Source organism: Pleurodeles waltl, chromosome 8, assembly GCF_031143425.1.
Source record: "Pleurodeles waltl isolate 20211129_DDA chromosome 8, aPleWal1.hap1.20221129, whole genome shotgun sequence".
In the NCBI taxonomy this organism is placed as follows: Eukaryota; Metazoa; Chordata; class Amphibia; order Caudata; family Salamandridae; genus Pleurodeles; species Pleurodeles waltl.
In genome coordinates, this window is record NC_090447.1 from 720,094,931 (window position 1) to 720,118,293 (window position 23,363).

General features: G+C 45.5%; 1 protein-coding gene across 12 annotated transcripts in view; it reads right to left on the bottom strand.

Annotated features, from left to right (window-relative positions):
- ST3GAL6 (ST3 beta-galactoside alpha-2,3-sialyltransferase 6) overlaps window positions 1-23,363 on the bottom strand; it is a 502,129-nt gene that overhangs the window by 66,335 nt on the left and 412,431 nt on the right. For all 12 annotated transcript variants that reach the window (XM_069204903.1, XM_069204900.1, XM_069204906.1 and 9 more), the window contains one exon: window positions 9,803-9,898. In XM_069204903.1, coding sequence (XP_069061004.1) covers window positions 9,803-9,898 — 96 coding nt within the window. The remainder of the gene's footprint in view (window positions 1-9,802; window positions 9,899-23,363) is intronic.

The window sequence follows — 23,363 nt, forward strand, 5'->3', positions numbered from 1 at the left end:
TTGTTGACTTTATGTCTGTCTTTGACCTTGTACAGTGCTCCCTTGCCTATGGCAAGGTTCCCACTAAAGAAATACTATTTACATACATGCATACATACCATTCCATCCTGTTACTGAAAGCAACAGGTCGCAAGTTGAACAAAGGAATTCTGGCAGCATTTATTTTCCTCAATTTGGAGGAAGCCCGTGGAGTGCCTGTGCTCTCCATATTGTTTTCTTCTTATTGCAAATGAGCTGTAGGAGTTAACTGACCTCCTGGAGTACTCTGTGGCCACTCTCTAATCATATTTCCCATAACTGAAGACATGAATATGAGGTAATCACTACATCCATACAAACTGTTTCCTTGCTTGATTAAATCTGGATGCTGCTAAGCTCACTGAAGCAAATTCACATTCTCAGCAAAGCATGGAAGGTTTCTTGGAGAAACGCCACTTTAAAGGGGAAATCTAAAATAAGCAGTCAAATTTCTCCCTTTTCAAGGCAGCAGTCGGGATTTATTTTTTTAAACTATTAAACTTTTTCCATGATGGAAGATGAAGGTGAATATTTACTTTTAGTGCAGTCTTCTCATTTAGGAGGAGGGACTCTAGGGTAAAGTGCAGGAGGCCAGTGCAGAACAGCACTCAGTCAAAGGCCCACTCATGTGGGACATTCTATGCAGCACTCAGTCATCTTTGACTTAAAATTCCAATTCAGCACAGGGAAAAGCAATGTTAAGAGGGCGTGTCTGTTACTGGTAAGAGATGGTAATCAATGTGCTCAAAAATAGCTTTTTATTTGGTGTTCTAAAGCTGCATGCCAGCCCTGCTTCACATATTACCCTGATAAGGAACAAGTGGAGGGGAAGTCAGACTGGGTGCCTAGGTGACTGCAGCTTAGCTCTAATATGCTTAACGCATACAAGATTTTTGTATTGCTGACGGGCTAGGTGGAGTCTGGGTTGGTTTCAATCTCTGTGTGTTTGGTATCCTGCCTTCAATTGCTCTCTGCACCTCAAAGTTATCAACCTTCTGGGGTTGGTCACTGAATATTACTGAATTGGGCAATAAAACCGAATAAATTCCAAAGGCAACCCAGTTTACAGTAAGAAATCTGTTTAATGGCCAACTCAACTAAATATGCACGTCACTCAGTGGAGATTCTAGCATCACTATTCCAGACAGTTAAATTAAAAGAACAAGTTACTTACCTTTGATAACGTCTTATCTGGTAGAGACCATATCTAGTTGCAGAAACCTTACCTCAGAATTTCCCCAGGCTTCAGGATGGATCCGGAGATATTTCACGAGCAGTACCCCTGCACGCTGTTAGGTGGTGTTACGTTGTGGGTGCTATATTGGCACCGCCCCAACACGCTGACCTCAGTTTAATTTAACTTATTTCCATGCCAGAAGTGCAGAGTCACGAAGAACACAGACTACTGGTGCGTCAAAACTAGGGCCCGAAAGGGGAATCCCTATCCCTACACATCAGTTCACAGTACGGGGAGAATGGGAGTAACGAATCTGTAACTAGATATAGTCTCTACCAGATAAGGCCTTACCAAAGGTAAGTAACTTGTCCATCTGATAGAGACATCTAGTTGCAGATTCCTTACCTTAGAATAGATACCCAAGCAATACCATCCCTGGAGGTGGGTCTGCAAACTATGATCACACCAGAAAGTCCTGCAGGGTGGAAGAGGCTAAGTGACCGCCCCTACGTACCCGACTGTTTAGGCAGTACTGTATGGTAAACGTGTGCAGAGATGCCCATGATGCTGTTTAACAGATATACAGGACTGGAACTCTCCGTGCTAAGACAGAGGTTTTAGCTTTACCTCTGGTAGAATGAGCATGCAAACCCTCAGGGGGTTGCATCTTAGCCAGTTCGTAGCACATATTAATGCAGAGTACGACCCATTTGAAGATAGTTCTCTTCTACACTGTCTGACCTTTTTTCACACCCACACAAGAGTTGATAAGAGTTGATCATCCACCCGGAACTCATAGGTACGATCAAGGTAGAAGGCCAATGCTCTGTTTTGGTCCAGGCAATGGAGTCTCTTCTCTTCCTTGGAAGGATGCAGGGGTGTGTAAAAAGTAGGTAAGGTGATGGATTAGCCTGCATGGAAAGGTGCAACCCCTTTTGACAAAAAGAAGGCCCTATTGCGAAGCACCACTTTGTCAGGATAGATGGAAAGGAAGGGCGGCTTAGATGACAATGCCTGCAGCTCACTCACCCTCCACCTCTCCCAGGTGCCCGCCTCATCCTAGGAATGATGCATCTGTCACTGCTGCCAGATATGGTTGGGGATGGGAGAGGGCTTTCCCTTTGACCCAATCACGGTTCATTGGCCACCACTACAGTTCTTGCGCAGTTCCCTCTGAGATTTGGACCATGAAGGAGAGATTCCCCTGATGCTACAACCACTGGAACTTCAGGTTCCACTGCAGAGCCTGCATATGACATCTGGCATGGGTCACCAGCGGGAGGCCATGAGGCCCAGCAGTCTTAGTCATGCTCACCAAAATCCAGGATAGAGGCTGAAACATCGGTATCATAGCCTGAATATCCTAGGCGTACAGCTCAGGAGGATCAGCCCGAAACAGCACTGTGTCCAGAACAGCTCAGATGAAAGGGAGTGTATGAGAGGGAGTCAGGTGTGACTTCAGCATGTTTATAGTGAACCCTAGCGAATGCAGGAGGTCCACCGCAGTCTGGAGGTGGGAGAAGACAGTCTGGGGTGAGCCCCCCTTCAACAGTCAGTCATCAAGATAGGGGAAGACTACAACCCCTAATTTGTAGAGATAAACTGTGACCTCCGCCAACACAAAAAAGCACTGAACTGAAAGTGCTTGTGGCCTTTCGTGAGCTGCAAGTAACTTCTGTGGACAGGCAGAACGGGTGTTAGACCCGACAGCCTTAGGGTGGTGATCCCCCAACTTTTTGCCTGCCTCCCACCATTTCTCTGACCTTGTTTTTGCTGGTTTTAAGAGACTGTACATTTTAACACTGCTGACCATGCTTAAGTGTATGTCTCTCTCCCCTAAACATGGTAACACTGGTTACTATCCAACTGGCATATTTCAGTCCCTAGTAAAGTGCACTAGAAGTGCCCAGGGCCTGTAAATTCAATGCTACTAACGGGCCTGCAGGACTGATTGTGCCACCCACCTAAAATAGCCCATTAGCCATGTCTCTGTGTGTGTAGTTTCACTGCCACGTCGACTTGTCATTTTAAAAACTGCTTGCCAAGCCTTAAACTCCACTTTTTCTACATGTAAGTCACCCCTAAGGTAGGCGCTAGGTAACCCACAGGGCACGGTGCTACGTAAGTAAAAGGCAGGACATGTTCTTATGTGTTTTACATGACCAGGTAGTGAAAAAGTCACAGCTGTGAGGCCTGCTCCTCTCATAGGCCAGCATTAGAAGTGCCCTTATATACTTTTAAGGGGTAGACTCTGATCTAAAAAGAGTAGCCCTGTCATAGCTAGTATAGCCAGAGTGGTAATAGAAAATCCTGCTTACTGTTGAAGTTCGAGTTAATATTTCCATTTTGGAAATGCCACATGAAAGTGGGTATTTCTCTGCACTTACTATCATCTGTGCCTTACTGCATGTCTCCAATCCACGTCTGTTCTGTGCAGGTTGACAGCTTCCCTTGTGCATTCTACCCAGTAGCCATAAACACAGGACACTCAGTGTCATCAGCATTCATCTGCATCCTGAATTAGTCTCACTGGGCAGGAAGGGTGGAGGGGCTCTCTCTTTCACTCCAAAGGCCAGTGGCCTGCCCTCACACAAAGGACTGATAACTCGTCACAGAGATCCTGCAGACAGGGGTGGGTTGAAAGGGGAGCTTGTGTACTTCAAAATTACTCTTTCAATTTTCCCCCACTTCAAAGGCATTTTTAGAAATATATACATGGTCTGTGACCCTCGAAAATTAGACACTTCTGGATCTACAACTGGACTCTGAAAGAGGGACCGCCCGGCTGCACAAAGGACTCCTATGGACAGCTTTGCTGGAAGGACTGCCGCCCTTGGCTGTTTCCCTGCTGCCACTTGACTCTGTTGCAAAGGCTCTGCCTTCCCCACAAGTGCTCTCCAAGGGCTTGGATTGATCTTGCCTCCTGTTCTTAAGTCTCAGGGCCAGAAAGGAGAAAATCCCACTGCGACAGAAAATTGACAACGCCTGCAAAAATCAATGCATCGCCTGCCTCGCGGCTGAAAAATCCCCGCATTGCCTACCAGATTGATACAGTGCCTGCTCCTTCTCACCAGTGCGTCAAGGATTTTCAACACATCTTCCCAGGATGGCAAAATATCTCTGCATCGCAGTGATGAACCAATGCTGCACTCCTGGAAATCTACATATCATCTTTCAGCGTGAAAGAAAAAAACGCAGACGGAGCACCTTATTTTTCAACACATCTCCTCGGAGCCAAGACTGAGCTCCTGTAAATCGACACATCACCTTGCAGCGTGGAAAGAAATGACATCTCGTCTGTTCTGTGCTAGAAAATTCGATGCAGTGCCTAATTTTTTGAAGCATCTCTCCCTCTGCAACCTCATGCGACTACATTTTTGATGCATATCAGGTACTGTGTGTTGGAAGGATACAACCACTGATTCTCAAGGGTTGAGACTCATTTAAACCTTCAAAAAGTGATGCCTTTTCTTGTGCACAGTGTATTTTTGTCATTTTGATCTTATTTTATTCAGAAAAATATTATCTATTTTCCTAAACTGGTGTGGAGTACTTTTTGTTGTGTTTTCACTGTATCACGGTATGAGTTATTGCACAAATATTTTACACATTGCCTTTTAAGTTAAGCCTTTCTGCTCTGTGTCAAGCTACCAGAGGGTAAGCGCAGGATAATTTGCATAGTGTTGTGACTTACCCTAACTAGGACTGTGATACCTGCTTGGACAAGGGTGTATACCTCTGCCAACCAGAGACCCAATTTCTAACAAAAGGGATATGAAAATACGCTTTCTGCAAGTCCAGAGCTACCATCCAGTCTCACAGGTCCAGGGCAGATAGAACATGAGGCAGAGTGAGCATTTTGAACTTTTCCTTCTTGAGAAAGAGACTGAGGGACCGAAGATCTAGGAGAGGGTGAAGGCCATACCATTTTTTGGCACCAGATAATAGCATGAACAACAACCACAACCTCCTTCTGGCACAGGGAACCTATCTATGGCTCTCTTGGCTCGGGGAATTGCCAAGTGATCCTCCGTCATTCGATCATAGGATGGTGGCCTGGACTGAGGAGTAGTCTTGAAGGGGAGGGAGAAGCCACTTCAGACTATCTACAAAAGTCACCTGTCTGACATGACAGACTGCCAGCGGAGCAGGTGATGTCAGACCCTGCCTCCAACTGGTCCCTGGTGGGAAATCGTCAGCCTAGGATGGCTTGGATGCTGTTAAAAGGGGACGGGGTAGCAGACTGGCCACATTACTGGCTTCCTGATCCACGAGGATGGTGCATCCCACGTACCTGGCCAGGCAGAGCCTAGGCAGTATGCATGGCACAGTGGCTGGAGGGGAATGGACATGGATGGGCACCCATTCTGTAGCCACAAAAGGGGCAAAAAGCAGACTGAGGGAGACAAGAGGACATTGTGAGGCCCAAGGACCTGCCCATAGTACGAGAATCCTTGTAGTGCTCGAGCGCCGAGTCTGCTTTCTCTCAGAAGAGACTGGTGCCATCAAAGGGCATGTCCATAAGATAGGCCTGGACATCCCCCGAAAAGCCAGGTGTCCTCAACCAGGTTTAGCGCCGAAGGGCCACTGCTGATGCAACCCCTGTGCCTACTGAGTTGGATGTGTCCAGTCCACATCGGATCGTAAACTGTGCTGCATCTGTCCCATCAGCAACTGCTTGGTAAAATACAGACCTGGCCTCCTCCAGGACCCATGGCAGCACTTGCGCAACTGTATCCCAAAGTATGTGGGAATAACGGCCCTGAAGGTATGCGGTGCTCACGGACCGTAATGGCAGCAGGTGAAAGTAATAATTTTTTCCTGAAGTGTATTCCAGCCTCTTGGATTCCCTATCCAGGGGTAAGGAAGGGAACGTGCCCTGGGAGGTGGAGGCTTGGATAACCAAGCTCTCAGTGGTGGGGTGTTGCATCAGGAAAGCTGAGTCACCTGGTACTGGGCGATGGTACCAAGCAATTGTCCTGCTCACAGGTGCCCTTGTACTAGGTCTGAACTAGGTACCCAGTAAAACATCTGGGTTTCATTAAAGGGAAGCAGGGGTTCAGAGGATGAAGCCCCAGGCTGAAGCACCTCTTCAGGAGGCTAGTCCTGACTGCCACCGAAAGCATCTCAAGGTCCAGGACCTCAGCTGCTCTCTGCACCACCATAGAATATGAAGCTCCCGCCCCCGTAGCAACGGTAGGGGGAATAGAGCATGCCAGCATCTGGTGACATATCCAGACCCCTGGCTTCATCCATATCCGTACGCCAGTCCATGGGGTCTTGGAGCTGGTATTCTAAAGAGTCCAGCAACCCCTCCCCTTCCTCACCGTAACCCAGCCCATAGTAATAAGGTTCAGGATACAACATACAGGGCAAGGCCTCTGACGGCACTGGATTCGACGTCGCCCATCCATATTTGTGTCAGAGTCGGCATTGAAGATGGGGGTGACGCTGCCTTGTGCACTGGCAGTGCCAGAAGAATCTACATTCGTGCCGGGGAAGGTTGAGGTTGTACACCTGAAATCAGTCCAGATCCAGTAAAAGAGCCTCGGCTGCCCCACGGAGCTGAGGTCAAAACCTCCAGCGTGGAACCCGAAGGGACTCCTTCCGACTCCACAGGGCCTGTAAGCTCACTAGGAGAGTTGGACTGCCCGAAAATGAGGCTCATTGCCTCATAATATTCCTGAGTTGGGCAGGGGTTGCTTCACCTGCCGGAAACTTGGAGAGGCCCTGAGTCGGCCCAAGTACAGGCTCTGCAGAGGGAGGCCTAGATCAACGACGCTCCTCTGTCTTGTCAGCCAACGGACGAGGTGAAGTCGAAGGATGCTTTTCTTTCTTTGACTTATGTCTCAACTTACCTGATCATCCAGAAGACTTAAGTGGAACGACAAAGGGGAGGGCTCCGCTCTCAACCGAGATTGGGATATACGCAGAGCCGAGCACCAGGCCGCCATGAGCTTTAGGGACCACTACCTCAAAGCTTTTGAATTTATGGCCCAGCATAAGCCTGCTCGCATACCTCTTTGTTAAGACGCTTGGCAATGTCTAGATTCCTTACCAGTGATCCCATTACTCTGCTTTTTCCCAGGCCTCAAATGTGAGGAGGCCCCTTGTGCTGCACAGTCAAATCTGTAGCACAGTTTGAAACAGGCATCCTTCCAGTAGGCCCTGAACCGGGGAACAGTAGCCAAAATATCACTTGGGTATTTCTACCTTAGCCCACAGCCAAAGCTGCAGACAGTATTAAATGTCAAGGAAAAGCAAAGAACAGTATGGTTCAAGGCATTACTGGTAAATAATCTAGGAATTACCTCATCATCACCCTTCCTTGTACCCAGTGTTTAATTTTTTTTTTTTTTTTTAAAAGAGCTCTGCTTGAAAGCCCACATTTAGAGCTATTAAATGCCGGTGCACTGAATACCAACACTGTGTATACTTGATTCCACCGCATGCCTCTTTAATCCACAACCAAACACTCCCTGCTCATTTATCTCACTCATTCAGATTACTGTGTTCTCCTTTCCCAACTTTCTGATCCTACCCCCTCATGGGTGTTTTTAAGTCCTTCCCTCAGGCAATGTCTGAAGAGCAAAAAATAAGTGATAACTATCACACACTGATGATGAGCAGACAGAACACCCTCTCCAATGAGATAACCAGCCAATGCCCCCATAGCCAATCTATCTGCAGTGTGAGTGAAAAGCCCATAGTGGAAATGCCTTCAGCGTCCAGTCCTGATATGGCAAACTTAGTATAGGTCAGGCAAACAGAATACATCAACCTAAAACACAGAAGAGGATCGTTGGCACAGTCAAGTTGCACAAATAAAGCAAAACGGATTAACATCCCTTGTGTGAACCACATCCAGGGAATTTAAAGACGGCTAATCAAGAGAGACCAGATCAGGCTAAAATAGAGAGCATGGAAACTGGATGAAAAGCAAATTAGAACTGCCCCTGAAACACAGGGAGTTTTCTTGCCTGAACTTCAGGGCTATTTACTTTTTTTGCCTGGATCCATGATGCCTCAAATTGTTTTGAGCTGAAAAAAATTCTGCCACCCCACTGATTCCACAGCCATGTGGCGAGGAGTCCACTTGTTCAAGGATTTCCACTAATGCAGGCTCCAACAGAGGAAACCCATTGATTCCCTCTCTCTAAATAGGGCAGGGGAACCTTGGATATGTCAGAGTAGAAATTCTCCCAATTTAAACTGCACCTTGTGCTCTGCCAGGTACTGCATCAAATTCTTTATTCCGATTAAAATCTCTGCTCCCTGTAACAAATTCAGCTAGTACTGTTAGTTTCATTAGGGCCAGTCTTCTAGACGTCAACTGAAGGCAGAAAAATACCAAGACAATATTCACTGGCACAAATAGCATTCGGAACAAACATGCTAGGGAGGTTGGAAATTATATTATTTATATATATATATATATATATATATATATATATATATACACACACACACACACACACACACACACACACACACACACATATATATACACACACACACACTCAACCAAGAGAATGAAAATGGCATATGAGTCACTCAATAGGGGTCCTTGGGCCGTATTATGTACCTGGCGCAGAGTTCATGTTGTGCTTGGCACAGCTTTAAACAGGGGTATAGGGTGCCAATGTGAACATTGTACCTGATCACTGCCCTCCGGGCAGGCAGAAACTCAGGGCTGCCCTGAGGGCAACACATTCAGTGTTGCTCTGTGTTTCACTGTGCAGGTGGCACGTCCCTGTGCTTTTGAGATGGGTCAGAAATCCCCTTCAAGGCGGGTGTAGTGATTGACTGCACCTAACTTTGGGGGGGGGGGGGATGGGTTGGGGGGGTTGGATGGGGGATGTCTAGGGGATCTCTGAGACCTTGTTTCTTCCCTCCAGAGGGTTGTCTTTAGGGGCACGCTCAGTACGCCTCTTAAAGGCCTGTTTGTGTTCCTATTTATTATACAGCATGGGTGCAGAGGCAAAGAGATTCTCTCATTTGCATGGGGCCAAGTCCCCATTCAAATGCTGGAACAAGCTGTCAGGAGAGCGCTGGTGCTAAATGTGCACCAGTGTTATCAGTATTACAGAAGATACCACACAAGCATCTATGGCCCCTTCTGTAATGACACTGTACCATGGGAGCGCACAAAGCAGGCACACATGCCAGGTGCCTCTCTGGTACACAATGTAAAATAGGACCCCTGGAGTCCATTGTTAAATAAAACCCCAAGATATATGCTCCATTAACTCTGCCCTGCATCAATAAGAGGTTCTGATTCAGATTACAGTCAATTCACCTAGTTCATTTTCCCTCTCTGGGAAACATTTTGAAAACAAAATATTGTGAAAAGATGAAACACTAACTGTGAATATAAGAGGTTTCTCTGTCCAAAAACAGGCAAAACCGTACAAAATGGGATGAATCTTCATGCAATGTACAGTTGCCAATTTGTAATTTATCAAAAAAAGAAAAGTTCAGGCACAGAAAAAAACCCACTGATGAGTGTATCTTGGAAATTCAATAATATACTAGTGACAGTAAAAATCAGGCAGTTGCTTATGGACACAAACATTAGTACTGCTTAGGTTTAAAGTAAAAACTTACCGTATTACTATATCATAGGAGTCAATTTTGCTCCCAAGTGTTTTGTTTTTAAGTACTCCACCACTTCCAACAACAATACACTTTCTACATGAATTGCTAGCAAAAAAGAAAGACAAAACCAAAGTTAGCCTGAAACAATAGAAAGATCAACTTTTACATTTTTGTCCATCACCTCATTCCAAAATAACTTAAATAAATACTTTTTATGACAAGTTGAAAACAACAACTGAAAGCAATAGAAAATGTAGTAGTTGCACAGTTCTTCTGTAGGAAACTCCAAAATTCATGAAAAACGATTGCAGTCTATTAGTGGCACTACAAGTATATAGATTTATTTACCTTAAGGTTTGATACGTATGCATACAATTCAGGTGGAACATAAATATCAATATTTTTGCAAGTATCTACAAAGTTGTTTCTATATCAGTCCCAGACCTCTTGCTTTTTTCACCCTTAGTTGTCAATGATGACCACTTGCTCCTCTTTTTGCTGGCATGCCGCCGACTCCCATCTTCCCTTTTTACTACCCTCCATTATTTATTCCCTCAATATTGGATGTACCTAAATTCTTTCAGTCCGTATCCCTTTAATGGTCTTTGTGGTTGAGGAGACAAATATATTGGAAACAAATAATTCAAATAAATGAAATTCTGAATTTTAAGGGAAAGCAAAACAGCGTGACTAAGTACTATAATTTAAAAAGTATCAGAGAAAAGTGTTTTGGGCCTTGCCACATGTTCTGGGCGCTGTACAAATTCGACTGTTCTTCAGGCTTCTAACCAACCTATTTTCCGAAGGTGTGGTAATGCTTCACTCTTGAAGCCTACACAGAAGTAGCAGCAGACTTAACAATACTCCACTCAAGGCGACACGTTTGCTCCCTTCTAGCTGTTGCTCACCTGTGCATTTTTTAGAGGCCAGCCTTGCCATGTTCCTAAGAAGTTGCAGTCTCTATGAAGGTATGCCAATAGTGAAAACTTAAGAATGGTGGAAAGGGTGGGAAAGAGGGATATTTGGCAGCTGCCTGATTCTGGAAAAACTGCTACCACAGAGGTTTCCTGTATAGGCTACATCTGATATCTACAGAAGCCCTGTATATTTTGTCTGTAGTGCCATTTTCATGTCAGTAAGAAATGTGACTCTATGAATTCTGTCAGAATCATATACACCTTGTGTAAATGACAATTGCAGATAGACTGTACAGCTCTATTTTAGACATGCCAATGGTATAAAAGCACAGATCCTGTGGAGCACAGTATGATCAAATGGTTTTCATACAAAATACAGGGTCCCTGTGAAGTTTTTCATCAATACATTTAATCGACTTATACTGCTGCTGTTTTTCTAAAATGTCACCAATGCTCACCTTTGTACATTGCTATGGGGGCAAATGGGAGACCTGTCTTTCCTAATGAGACATTCAAAGCTAGACTGTCATGGTTGGTTGGTACAGATGGGACTGTTGGGAGGAGGGTGTTCTGACTCTAAGTTCATTGTCATAGGTGTGACGTCATAGCAAGCTTCTGGCAAGGAGAACCTCGGTACAGCTTTATTCCAAAAACGTTTTCCAAGTCATGTTTTCCAACCATACAGAGGGTCCTGTGAAATCAATGGTAAGATGGGTGATCCTTAAGAGAACTGTCTCACAAGAACGTTAATTCACTTACCTATATACCCTAATGACTGGCTGTATTATAAGCAAATGCAAATTCTAATATGTGTTGTGGTTTTAATAGTGACCATTTTGGAAATTATACCCATTTTGTTCATACGGTCTATGGTGAGGCTTTGAATGAGGTACTCCTAAAATATAAACTGGTCTTTGCAGGGGAAGTCTGTGGGGAGCATCGGCCAGGTGTCCCAACTTTTACAGGAGGTCGTGCAGGGAGCACTGTGATCATATACTCCTATCCCTAGAATTATCCCAGCCACCTAAAAAGACTTTGCGGTTCTTAGTAGTTGCCTTGATGACCACAACCCACTTGTGATGACTCTGGAGTACCTTATTAGTCTTTCCCAAGGAGGAAAACTTGACAATCTGAGAAAAAAAAAAAAAAAAAAGAAGAGTGAAAAAAGAGTGCAACATAAGTGGAATAAAGTTTATCCAGTGGTCTTTGAACGAGTTGTAGTGAAGAACAGCAGGGCTTCGATTTCGATTATGGTGTGTTTGTCAGTTGACTCTAGTGTAGAAGACATAATTGGAATTTGTTGAAGTCTGTCGATCTATTGCAAAGGTTCTTGCTGCTTTTGTACCCCTCGAGTGAGTGAGGCACCATGTCAGTGGTTCGACTAGTCCTGTTCTCCTGCACATAAGAAACTGACGGGAGGCCTGAAAGGAATCCCAGGGTTGGGTGTGACGTTAAGAATGCTATAAGGGAATACAAGCAAATTCTGGAAGTAAGAAAAGCTGAAATTACCACAACGGCTCAGACAGAGTCCCTGCGGACCTATACAAATCTAATATACACTTTGGACCCTGTGAGGGAGGCGTCAGAAAATGGAGAGACCTGAACGTATTTTCAAAAGAGTTTTACTGTTTGAATATATGTCAATGGTAGGTTGTTGAGAAGAAAAAAAACATCTTTGATAGTCTTTTTCTTCCTTCTCTCTGTGTTTTCAAGCTTGTGCTCTTGTCTTTCTTTCATTTCCCAGGGTCCACTCAGGAGGAGTATGTAAAGGAAAGAACAACACAGGTTGTGGGTAAGTAGGTTCTTCCTTACTTTTTCCTTTTCAGCCTTCCCCTTTTCCCCCACTTCTTCTCCTTCTTTCTGTCGTTTGTCAGAATAGGCTCTTACGTTGTCCTTATGCCTTTCTTTCTCTTCTCTTCTCTTTCCTGTTGCTAGTATCTCCTTATTGCTTTTATTCTTAATGACCCTCTGCCCTTCCTTTATTTCTTCTTATCTTCTTTTCTCTTCTTTTTTCTATTTTTTTCCCCTCTCTCTTCTATCTCTCAGTCTGCTTGAAGGGATTTTTCTTCTTTATCTGGGTAATCTACCAGAATCTTTTGTTTGTTGTATCTAGTGTATCTTCAGGCTTTCAGATCAAAATAAAGGCGTTCTATAATACTACTTGATAATCTCAGTCATCACACCAATTGAATTGTGTACACAACAATAAACATTAATGTAACAGGCTTTCTGCTGAGCCAGTCGAGTTCAGGGTATTTAAGAGAAAAACAAATTTGTCAACACTAAGCAACAGTATCAATGCACATTTCCTAATTTACCCAAGTATAAATGCTGTTAGGTAGTGCTCATACACGAATGCACATTGTTGCCCTGATGTGCTTTCCATTTTTTCAAAGAAAAGACCGTAACAATAGAACCAAACAAAATGTACTAGCGGAGCACAACAATTTTTTTCCTTCCTTTCTTTTTTCTATTTTTTTTCTAAAGTATTGATAATCAAAAAGTCAAAAAGTCAAATATGGCTATATAATTAGTAAATTGTGATAGACTGTCCACAATCCATATTGAAAATGTCACTTACCCAGTGTACATCTGTTCGTGGCATCAGTCGCTGTAGATTCGCATGTTTTGCATAGCTCGCCATCTGGTGTTGGGCCGGAGTGTTACAAGTTGTTTTTCTTCGAAGAAGTCTTTCGAGTCACGGGACCGAGTGACTCCTCCTTTTGTCTCCATTGCGCATGGGCGTCGACTCCATCTTCGATTGTTTTTCCCCCGCAGAGAGTGAGGTAGGAGTTGAATTGTAGTAATAGTGCCCATGCAATGGAGTGACTAAGTATGTACTTATTTAAGGTTGAAATGATATATATACAAATAGTTGAAGGTAACTTCCGAACTGCTACAGGCTCCCGGGGAGGCGGGTGGGCACATGCGAATCTACAGCGACTGATGCCACGAACAGATGTACACTGGGTAAGTGACATTTTCAGTTCGATGGCATCTGTCGCTGTAGATACGCATGTTTTGCATAGACTAGTAAGCAGTTATCTCCCCAAAAGCGGTGGCTCAGCCTGTAGGAGTGGAAGTAGTCTGAAACAATGTTCTTAATACGGCTTGACCTACTGTGGCTTGTTGTGCGGATAACACGTCTACACAGTAGTGCTTGGTGAATGTGTGAGGCGTAGACCATGTGGCTGCCTTACATATTTCTTGCATTGGGATGTTTCCTAGAAAGGCCATGGTAGCACCTTTCTTTCTGGTTGAGTGTGCCCTTGGTGTAATGGGCAGCCGTCGTTTAGCTTTAAGGTAGCAGATTTGGATGCATTTAACTATCCATCTGGCTATACCTTGTTTTGATATTGGGTTTCCTGCATGAGGTTTTTGAAATGCAATAAATAGTTGTTTAGTCTTTCTGATGTTCTTTGTTCTGTCAATGTAATACATTAATGCTCTTTTGACATCTAATGTATGTAGTGCCCTCTCAGCTACGGTATCTGGCTGTGGAAAGAACACTGGAAGTTCCACTGTTTGATTTAGATGGAACGGTGAAATAACCTTTGGTAAAAATTTAGGATTAGTCCTTAGGACGACCTTATTCTTGTGTAGTTGTATAAAAGGTTCTTGTATTGTAAACGCCTGAATCTCGCTTACTCTTCTTAGGGAAGTAATGGCGATGAGAAATGCAACCTTCCAGGTTAGGAACTGTATTTCGCAGGAGTGCATGGGTTCAAAAGGTGGACCCATAAGTCTAGTTAGGACAACATTTAGGTTCCATGAAGGAACAGGTGGTGTTCTTGGTGGTATAATTCTCTTAAGGCCCTCCATGAATGCTTTAATGACTGGTATCTTATATAGGGAAGTTGAATAGGTAGTCTGCAGGTATGCAGATATTGCTGCAAGGTGTATTTTAATGGAAGAGAAAGCCAGGTTAGATTTTTGTAAGTGAAGCAAGTAACCCACTACATGTTTTGGAGTCGTGTGTAATGGTTGGATTTGATTAATATGGCAGTAGCAAACAAACCTCTTCCATTTACTTGCATAGCAGTGCCTGGTGGATGGCCTTCTGGCTTGCTTTATGACTTCCATACATTCTTGGGTAAGTTGTAAGTGCCCGAATTCTAGGATTTCAGGAGCCAAATTGCTAGATTCAGCGATGCTGGATCTGGGTGTCTGATCTTTTGGTTGTGTTGTGTCAATAGATCTGGCCTGTTGGGCAATTTGATGTGGGGTACTACTGATAGGTCTAGCAGCGTTGTGTACCAGGGTTGCCTTGCCCAAGTTGGTGCTATTAATATGAGTTTGAGTTTGTTTTGACTGAGTTTGTTTACCAGATAAGGAAGGAGAGGAGGAAAAGCGTAAGCAAATATCCCTGACCAGTTCATCCATAGGGCATTGCCTTGGGACTGCTTGTGTGGGTATCTGGATGCGAAGTTTTGGCATTTTGCATTCTCCTTCGTCGCAAACAAGTCTATTTGAGGTGTTCCCCAGAGTTTGAAATAGGTGTTCAGAATTTGGGGGTGAATTTCCCATTCGTGGACCTGTTGGTGATCTCGAGAGAGGTTGTCTGCGAGTTGATTCTGAATCCCTGGTATAAATTGTGCTATTAGGCGAATTTGGTTGTGAATTGCCCAACGCCAAATTTTTTGTGCTAGCAGGCTTAACTGCGTGGAGTGTGTCCCCCCTTGTTTGTTTAGATAATACATTGTTGTCATGTTGTCTGTTTTGACGAGAATGTATTTGTGAACTATTATTGGTTGGAAAGCTTTTAGTGCTTGAAAAACTGCTAGCAGTTCTAGGTGATTTATATGCAGTTTTGTTTGATGTACGTTCCATTGTCCTTGTATGCTGTGTTGATCGAGGTGTGCTCCCCACCCTGTCATGGAAGCATCTGTTGTTATTACGTATTGTGGCACTGGGTCTTGGAAAGGCCGCCCTTTGTTTAAATTTATGTTGTTCCACCATAGAAGCGAGAGGTAAGTTTGGCGGTCTATTAACACCAGATCTAGAAGATGACCCTGTGCTTGTGACCACTGTGATGCTAGGCACTGTTGTAAGGGCCTCATGTGCAGTCTTGCGTTTGGGACAATGGCTATGCATGAAGACATCATGCCTAGGAGTTGTAATATCATCTTTGCTTGTATCTTTTGTGTTGGATACATGCGTTGTATGATGTTGTTGAAATTTTGAATTCTTTGGGGACTTGGAGTGGCTACTCCTTTTGTTGAGTCTATTATGGCTCCTATGTATTGTTGTACCTTGCACGGCAGAATGTTGGATTTCGTGAAGTTGACGGTGAACCCTAGTTTGAAGAGGGTTTGTATGATCTGATGTGTGTGGTTTGAGCACTCTATTAACGAATGGGCCTTGATTAGCCAGTCGTCTAGATATGGGAACACATGTATTTGCTGCCTTCTGATGTGTGCAGCGACTACTGCTAGACATTTGGTAAAGACTCTTGGTGCGGTTGTTAATCCGAAAGGCAATACCTTGAATTGGTAATGTATTCCTTTGAATACAAACCTTAGGTATTTCCTGTGCGATGGGTGTATTGGTATATGGAAATACGCGTCTTTGAGGTCTAAAGTTGTCATGTAGTCGTGTAGTTTTAGCAATGGTAACACTTCTTGTAGTGTGACCATGTGAAAGTGGTCTGATTTGATGAATGTGTTTACTATTCTGAGGTCTAGGATTGGTCTCAGCGTTTTGTCCTTCTTTGGTATCAGAAAGTACAGTGAGTAAACTCCTGTGTTTATTTGTGTGTTTGGTACTAATTCGATTGCATTCTTCTGCAATAGTGCCTGCACTTCTATCTCCAGGAGATTGGAATGATGTTTTGTCAAATGTTGTGCTTTTGGTGGTATGTTTGGAGGGAATTGTAGAAATTCTATGCAATAACCATGTTGGATAATTGCTTGAACCCAAGTGTCTGTAGTGATTTCCTCCCATGCTTTGTAATAATGACCTATTCTTCCCCCCACTGGTGTTGTGTGGAGGGGGTGAGTGACATGTGAGTCACTGCTTAGTAGTAGGGGTTTTGGGGCTTTGAAATTTTCCCCTATTCCTAGGGAATTGCCCTCCTCTATATTGTCCCCGAAAACCTCCTCTGTACTGTCCCTGGTAACTGGACGGTGTTGCCTATGAGGTGCTGGCTTGTGTGCCCTGACCCCGAAACCCCCCTCTAAAGGGTGTTTTACGGAATGTGCTGTAATTCCCTCTGCTCTGCGGGGAGTAGAGTGCGCCCATGGCTTTAGCAGTGTCCGTGTCCTTTTTGAGTTTCTCAATCGCTGTGTCCACTTCTGGACCGAACAGTTCTTTTACGTTAAAAGGCATATTGAGAACTGCTTGCTGAATCTCTGGTTTAAATCCAGACGTTCGTAGCCATGCATGCCTTCTGATAGTTACAGATGTATTAATTGTCCGTGCAGCTGTATCTGCAGCGTCCATGGAGGAGCGTATTTGGTTGTTTGAAATGTTCTGTCCCTCCTCAACCACTTGTTTTGCCCTCTTTTGTAGGTCCTTGGGCAGATGTTCAAAGAGATGTTGCATCTCATCCCAACGGGCTCTGTCATAGCGCGCAAGTAGTGCCTGAGAGTTAGCGATGCGCCACTGGTTTGCAGCTTGTGCTGCGACTCTCTTACCAGCTGCATCGAACTTGCGGCTTTCTTTATCTGGGGGTGGTGCATCTCCAGATGTGTGGGAGTTGGCCCTTTTCCTAGCTGCTCCTACAACGACAGAGTCTGGTGGCAGCTGTGTAGTGATGAAAACCGGGTCTGTAGGAGGCGCCTTATACTTTTTTTCCACTCTTGGTGTGATTGCCCTACTTTTGACCGGCTCCTTAAAGATTTCTTTTGCGTGCCGGAGCATACCAGGGAGCATAGGCAGGCTTTGGTAGGAGCTGTGGGTGGAGGAGAGGGTGTTGAATAAAAAGTCATCCTCGACCTGTTCTGAGTGGAGGCTTACATTGTGAAATTGTGCTGCTCTAGCCACCACTTGAGAATACACAGTGCTGTCCTCTGGTGGAGATGGCTTCGTAGGGTATGCCTCCGGGCTGTTATCTGACACTGGGGCGTCGTATAAGTCCCATGCGTCCTGATCTTGGTCACCCTGGCTCATGGTGGTGTGAGCTGGGGAATGTGATAGAGTTTGTGCTGGTGAGACGTTAATTACAGGTGGAGGAGAGGGTGGTGGAGTAACCTTTTTCACCACCTTTGTTTGTGGTGTTTGTTCAGTTTGGAACTCCAATCTTCTCTTTCTTCTAATAGGGGGAAGGGTGCTTATTTTTCCTGTCCCCTCCTGTATGAAAATACGCTTTTGCGTATGGTCTACATCAGTTGATTGTAGCTCTTCCTCAAACCTATGCTTTCGCATTTGGGAGGTTAGCGATTGCTCTTCTGTATAAGAGCCTGAAACTGGGTCGGTTGCAGTTTGTTTTGGCACCGAAACCCTGTCTGCATCTTTTTTCGGCTCCGAGGTGACTTTTTTCTTTTTCGGGGCCGAAACCTCTCGGTGTCGATCTTCGTCGGTGCTCCTGTCTCGGCGTCGAGCCGTGTCTACACCGGTATCTCGGTGTCAATGCTTGTCTCCAGCACTTTCTCGGTCCCGAGAAGGCTGCGTGCCGGTGTCTACACCGGAGTCGGACGATCTCGGCACTGTTTGGGCCTTTTTCGGTGCCGACGGTCGGTCACCGAATTTATGGGTCGAGCCATGGCCTGGTGGCAGTGGCGTCCCCTGGGCCTTGTAAATCTTCTTCTGAGTGTTTTTCGACGTCTTACTCACGGTTTGTGTATCGTCGAATCCTTCGGAGTCCGATTCGTGGATCGAAAAGGTTCCTTCCTCTTCTTGTTCCTCGAACTCTCGGTGGGCTGTCGGCGCGGACGCCATCTGAAGTCTTCTGGCTCGACGGTCTCGGAGTGTTTTTCGGGACCGGAACGCACGACAGGCCTCGCAGGTGTCTTCACTGTGCTCAGGTGACAGGCACAGGTTACAGACCAAGTGTTGGTCTGTATAGGGGTATTTATTGTGGCATTTGGGACAGAAGCGGAACGGGGTCCGTTCGATCGGCGTTCTTCTGCACGCGGTTGGGCCGACCAGGCCCCGACGGGGGATCGAAAAACTACCCCGAAGGGCACCGGAGCTCTTCGATCTTTCGACGCAGTGTTGAATCTAACTACGCCGATCCCGAACGCAACAATACCGACGAAAATCTTCCGAAATTAGCTATCTTTCCGTTCCGAAACTCGGAGCGACAGGAACACGTCCGAACCCGATGGCGGAAAAAAAAACAATCGAAGATGGAGTCGACGCCCATGCGCAATGGAGACAAAAGGAGGAGTCACTCGGTCCCGTGACTTGAAAGACTTCTTCGAAGAAAAAGAACTTGTAACACTCCGGCCCAACACCAGATGGCGAGCTATGCAAAACATGCGTATCTACAGCGACAGATGCCATCGAACACATTATTATCCTCAAATAATGTAGGTTCTCATAATTTTATATAATGAAAATATTTATTTCAAAAATTGGTGACAATAATAAATAACATACAACACTAAACCCCTACAGTAGAAAACCAACCAACATAAAAGACATAATGTAAATAGATGCAATAAAAATCCATAATCTAACACAGAAATGAACTATGAGTCAAAGGACCGGATGGTATTTTGTCGAATCCACATGTAACATCAGCCGACACGTGTTTCGTCCACACATTGGACTTCTTCAAGGCTTAATCTCTCCATTTACCACTTGTATCTCCAAATAATATTCAAATCTCTTGGTATTGTCCGCACAAAGCTTGTTCATTGTACAAAAAAACTGCAACTGATTTTCATTTTTTTGATAATATAATTTTAGTTCATCAGCTCCTGTGTCCTCGTAACGTCCGCATAATAGCAATCCGCGTCCCGTGTTGCTTCGTTGCAATAGCAATGAAGGTGTGTGGAAAGAAATGGCTCCCTGTTGCAGTTACCCCCCACTTTTTGCCTGATACTGATGCTGACTTGACTGAGAAGTGTGCTGGGACCCTGCTAACCAGGCCCCAGCACCAGTGTTCTTTCACCTAAAATGTACTATTGTTTCCACAACTGGCACAACCCTGGCACCTAGGTAAGTCCCATGTAACTGGTACCCCTGGTACCAAGGGCCCTGATGCCAGGGAAGGTCTCTAAGAGCTGCAGCATGTCTTATGCCACCCTAGGGACCCCTCACTCAGCACAGACACACTGCTTGCCAGCTTGTGTGTGCTGGTGGGGAGAAAATGACTAAGTCGACATGGCACTCTCCTCAGGGTGCCATGCCAACCTCACACTGCCTGCGACATAGGTAAGTCACCCCTCTAGCAGGCCTTACAGCCCTAAGGCAGGGTGCACTGTACCACAGGTGAGGGCATATGTGCATGAGCACTATGCCCCTACAGTGTCTAAGCAAAACCTTAGACATTGTAAGTACAGGGTAGCCATAAGAATATATGGTCTGGGAGTCTGTCAAAAACGAACTCCACAGCTCCATAATGGCTACACTGAATACTGGGAAGTTTAGTATCAAACTTCTCAGAATAATAAACCCACACTGATGCCAGTGTTGGATTTATTAAAAAATGCACACAGAGTGCATCTTAGAGATGACCCCTGTATTTTACCCGATTGTTCAGTGCAGGACTGACTGGTCTCTGCCAGCCTGCTGCTAAGAGACAAGTTTCTGACCCCATGCGGTGAGAGCCTTTGTGCTCTCCGAGGACAGAAACAAAGCCTGCTCTGGGTGGAGGTGCTTCACACCTCCCCGCTGCAGGAACTGTAACACCTAGCAGTGAGCTTCAAAGGCTCAAGCTTCGTGTTACAATGCCCCAGGGCACTCCAGCTAGTGGAGATGCCCGCCCCCTGGACACAGCCCCCACTTTTGGCGGCAAGCACAGGAGAGATAATGAGAAAAACAAGGAGGAGTCACTGGCTAGTCAGGACAGCCCCTAAGGTGTCCTGAGCTGAGGTGTCTCTGACTTTTAGAAATCCTCCATCTTGCAGATGGAGGATTCCCCCAATAGGAATAGGGATGTGCCCCCCTCCCCTCAGGGAGGAGGCACAAAGAGGGTGTAGCCACCCTAAGGGACAGTAGCCATTGGCTACTGCCCTCCCAGACCTAAACACACCCCTAAATTCAGTATTTAGGGGCTCCCCAGAACCTAGGAACTCAGATTCCTGCAACTACAAGAAGAAGAGGACTGCTGAGCTGAAAGACCCCTGCAGAAGAAGAAAAGAAGACACCAACTGCTTTGGCCCCAGTCCTACCGGCCTGTCTCCTGCCTTCTAAAGAAACCTGCTCCAGCGACGCTTTCCCCAGGACCAGCGACCTCTGAATCCTCAGAGGACTGCCCTGCTTCAAGAGGAACAAGAAACTCCGGAGGACAGCGGCCCTGTTCCAAAAAGACTGCAACTTTGTTACAGAGGAGCAGATTTAAAGACCCCTGCAAATCCCCGCAAGAAGCATGAGACTTGCAACACTGCACCCGGCGACCCCGACTCGACTGGTGGAGAAACAACGCTACAGGGAGGACCCTCCGGCGACTCCAAGACTGTGAGTAACCAAAGTTGTCCCCCCTGAGACCCCACAGCGACGCCTGCAGAGGGAATCCCTAGGCTCCCCCTGACCGCGACTGCCAGACTCTAAAATCCCGACGGCTGGAAAAGACCCTGCACCCGCAGCCCCCAGCACCTGAAGGATCGGAACTCCAGTGCAGGAGTGACCCCCAGGAGGCCCTCTCCCTTGCCCAGGTGGTGGCTACCCCGAGGAGCCCCCCCCTTGCCTGCCTGCACCGCTGAAGAGACCCTTTGGTCTCCCATTGACTCCCATTGGAAACCCGACGCTAGTTTGCACACTGCACCCGGCCGCCCCCGCGCTGCTGAGGGTGTACTTTCTGTGTGGACTTGTGTCCCCCCCCCCGGTGCCCTACAAAACCCCCCTGGTCTGCCCTCCGAAGACGCGGGTACTTACCTGCTGGCAGACTGGAACCGGGGCACCCCCTTCTCTCCATTGAAGCCAATGTGTTTTGGGCACCACTTTGAACTCTGCACCTGACCGGCCTTGAGCTGCTGGTGTGGTGACTTTGGGGTTGCTCTGAACCCCCAACGGTGGGCTACCTTGGACCCCAATCTTAACCCTGTAGGTGGTGTACTTACCTGCAAAACCTAACAAAACTTTACCTCCCCCAGGAACTGTGAAAATTGCACTGTGTCCACTTTTAAAACAGCTATTTGTGTTTTATGTGAAAAGTATATATGCTACTGTAATTATTCAAAGTTCCTAAAGTACTTACCTGCAATACCTTTCAAATGAGATATTACATGTAGAATTTGAACCTGTGGTTCTTAAAATAAACTAAGAAAAGATATTTTTCTCTACAAAAGCCTATTGGCTGGAATTGTCTCCGAGTGTGTGTTCCTCATTTATTGCCTGTGTGTATGTACAACAAATGCTTAACACTACTCCTTTGATAAGCCTACTGCTCGACCATACTACCACAAAATAGAGCATTAGTATTATCTCTTTTTGCCACTATCTTACCTCTAAGGGGAACCCTTGGACTCTGTGCATACTATTCCTTACTTTGAAATAGTGCATACAGAGCCAACTTCCTACATTGGTGGATCAGGGGTGGGGTACAAGACTTTGCATTTGCTGGACTACTCAGCCAATACCTGATCACACGAGAAATTCCAAAAATTGTCATTAGAAATTGATTTTTGCAATTTTAACTATTTTTCTAAATTCTTAAAAGTCCTGCTAGGGCCTTGTGTTAATCCCTGTTAGCATTTCTTTTAGTGTTTAAAAGTTTGTGAAAGTTTGAATTAGAACCTAGAACTAGTTTTAGATTTTTAAAAATATTCCAACTTTTAGAAGCATAATGTCTTTTACAGATATGAATGTGGTGGAACTCGACACCACCCCTTACCTCCATCTTAAGATGAGGGAGCTAAGGTCACTCTGTAATTTAAAGAAAATAACAATGGGCCCCAGACCTTCCAAACTACAGCTCCAGGAGCTTTTGGCAGAGTTTGAAAGAGCCAACCCCTCTGAGGATGGCAACACAGAGGATGAAGATAGTGACTTGGAGGAAAATTTCCACCTACCAGTCCTATTTAGGGAGAACAGGGCCTCTCAAGCCCTGTCTCCAAACATAATAGTCAGAGATGCTGTTCCCCTCACAGGAGGGACCAACCTCTCTGAAATCACTGAGGATAATCCCAGTGAATAGGACATCCAGTTAGCCAGGATGGCCAAAAGATTGGCTTTGGAAAAGCAGATCCTAGCCATAGAAAGGGAAAGACAAGAGATGGGCCTAGGACCCATCAATGGTGGCAGCAACATAACTAGGGTCAGAGATTCTCCTGACATGTTAAAAATCCCTAAAGGGATTGTGACTAAATATGAAGATGGTGATGACATCACCAAATGGTTCACAGCTTTTGAGAGGACTTGTGTAACCAGAAAAGTGAACAAATCTCACTGGGGTGCTCTCCTTTGGGAAATGTTCACTGGAAAGTGTAGGGATAGACTCCTCACACTCTCTGGAAAAGATGCATAATCTTATGACCTCATGAAGGGAACCCTGATTGAGGGCTTTGGATTCTCCACTGAGGAGTATAGAATTAGATTCAGGGGGG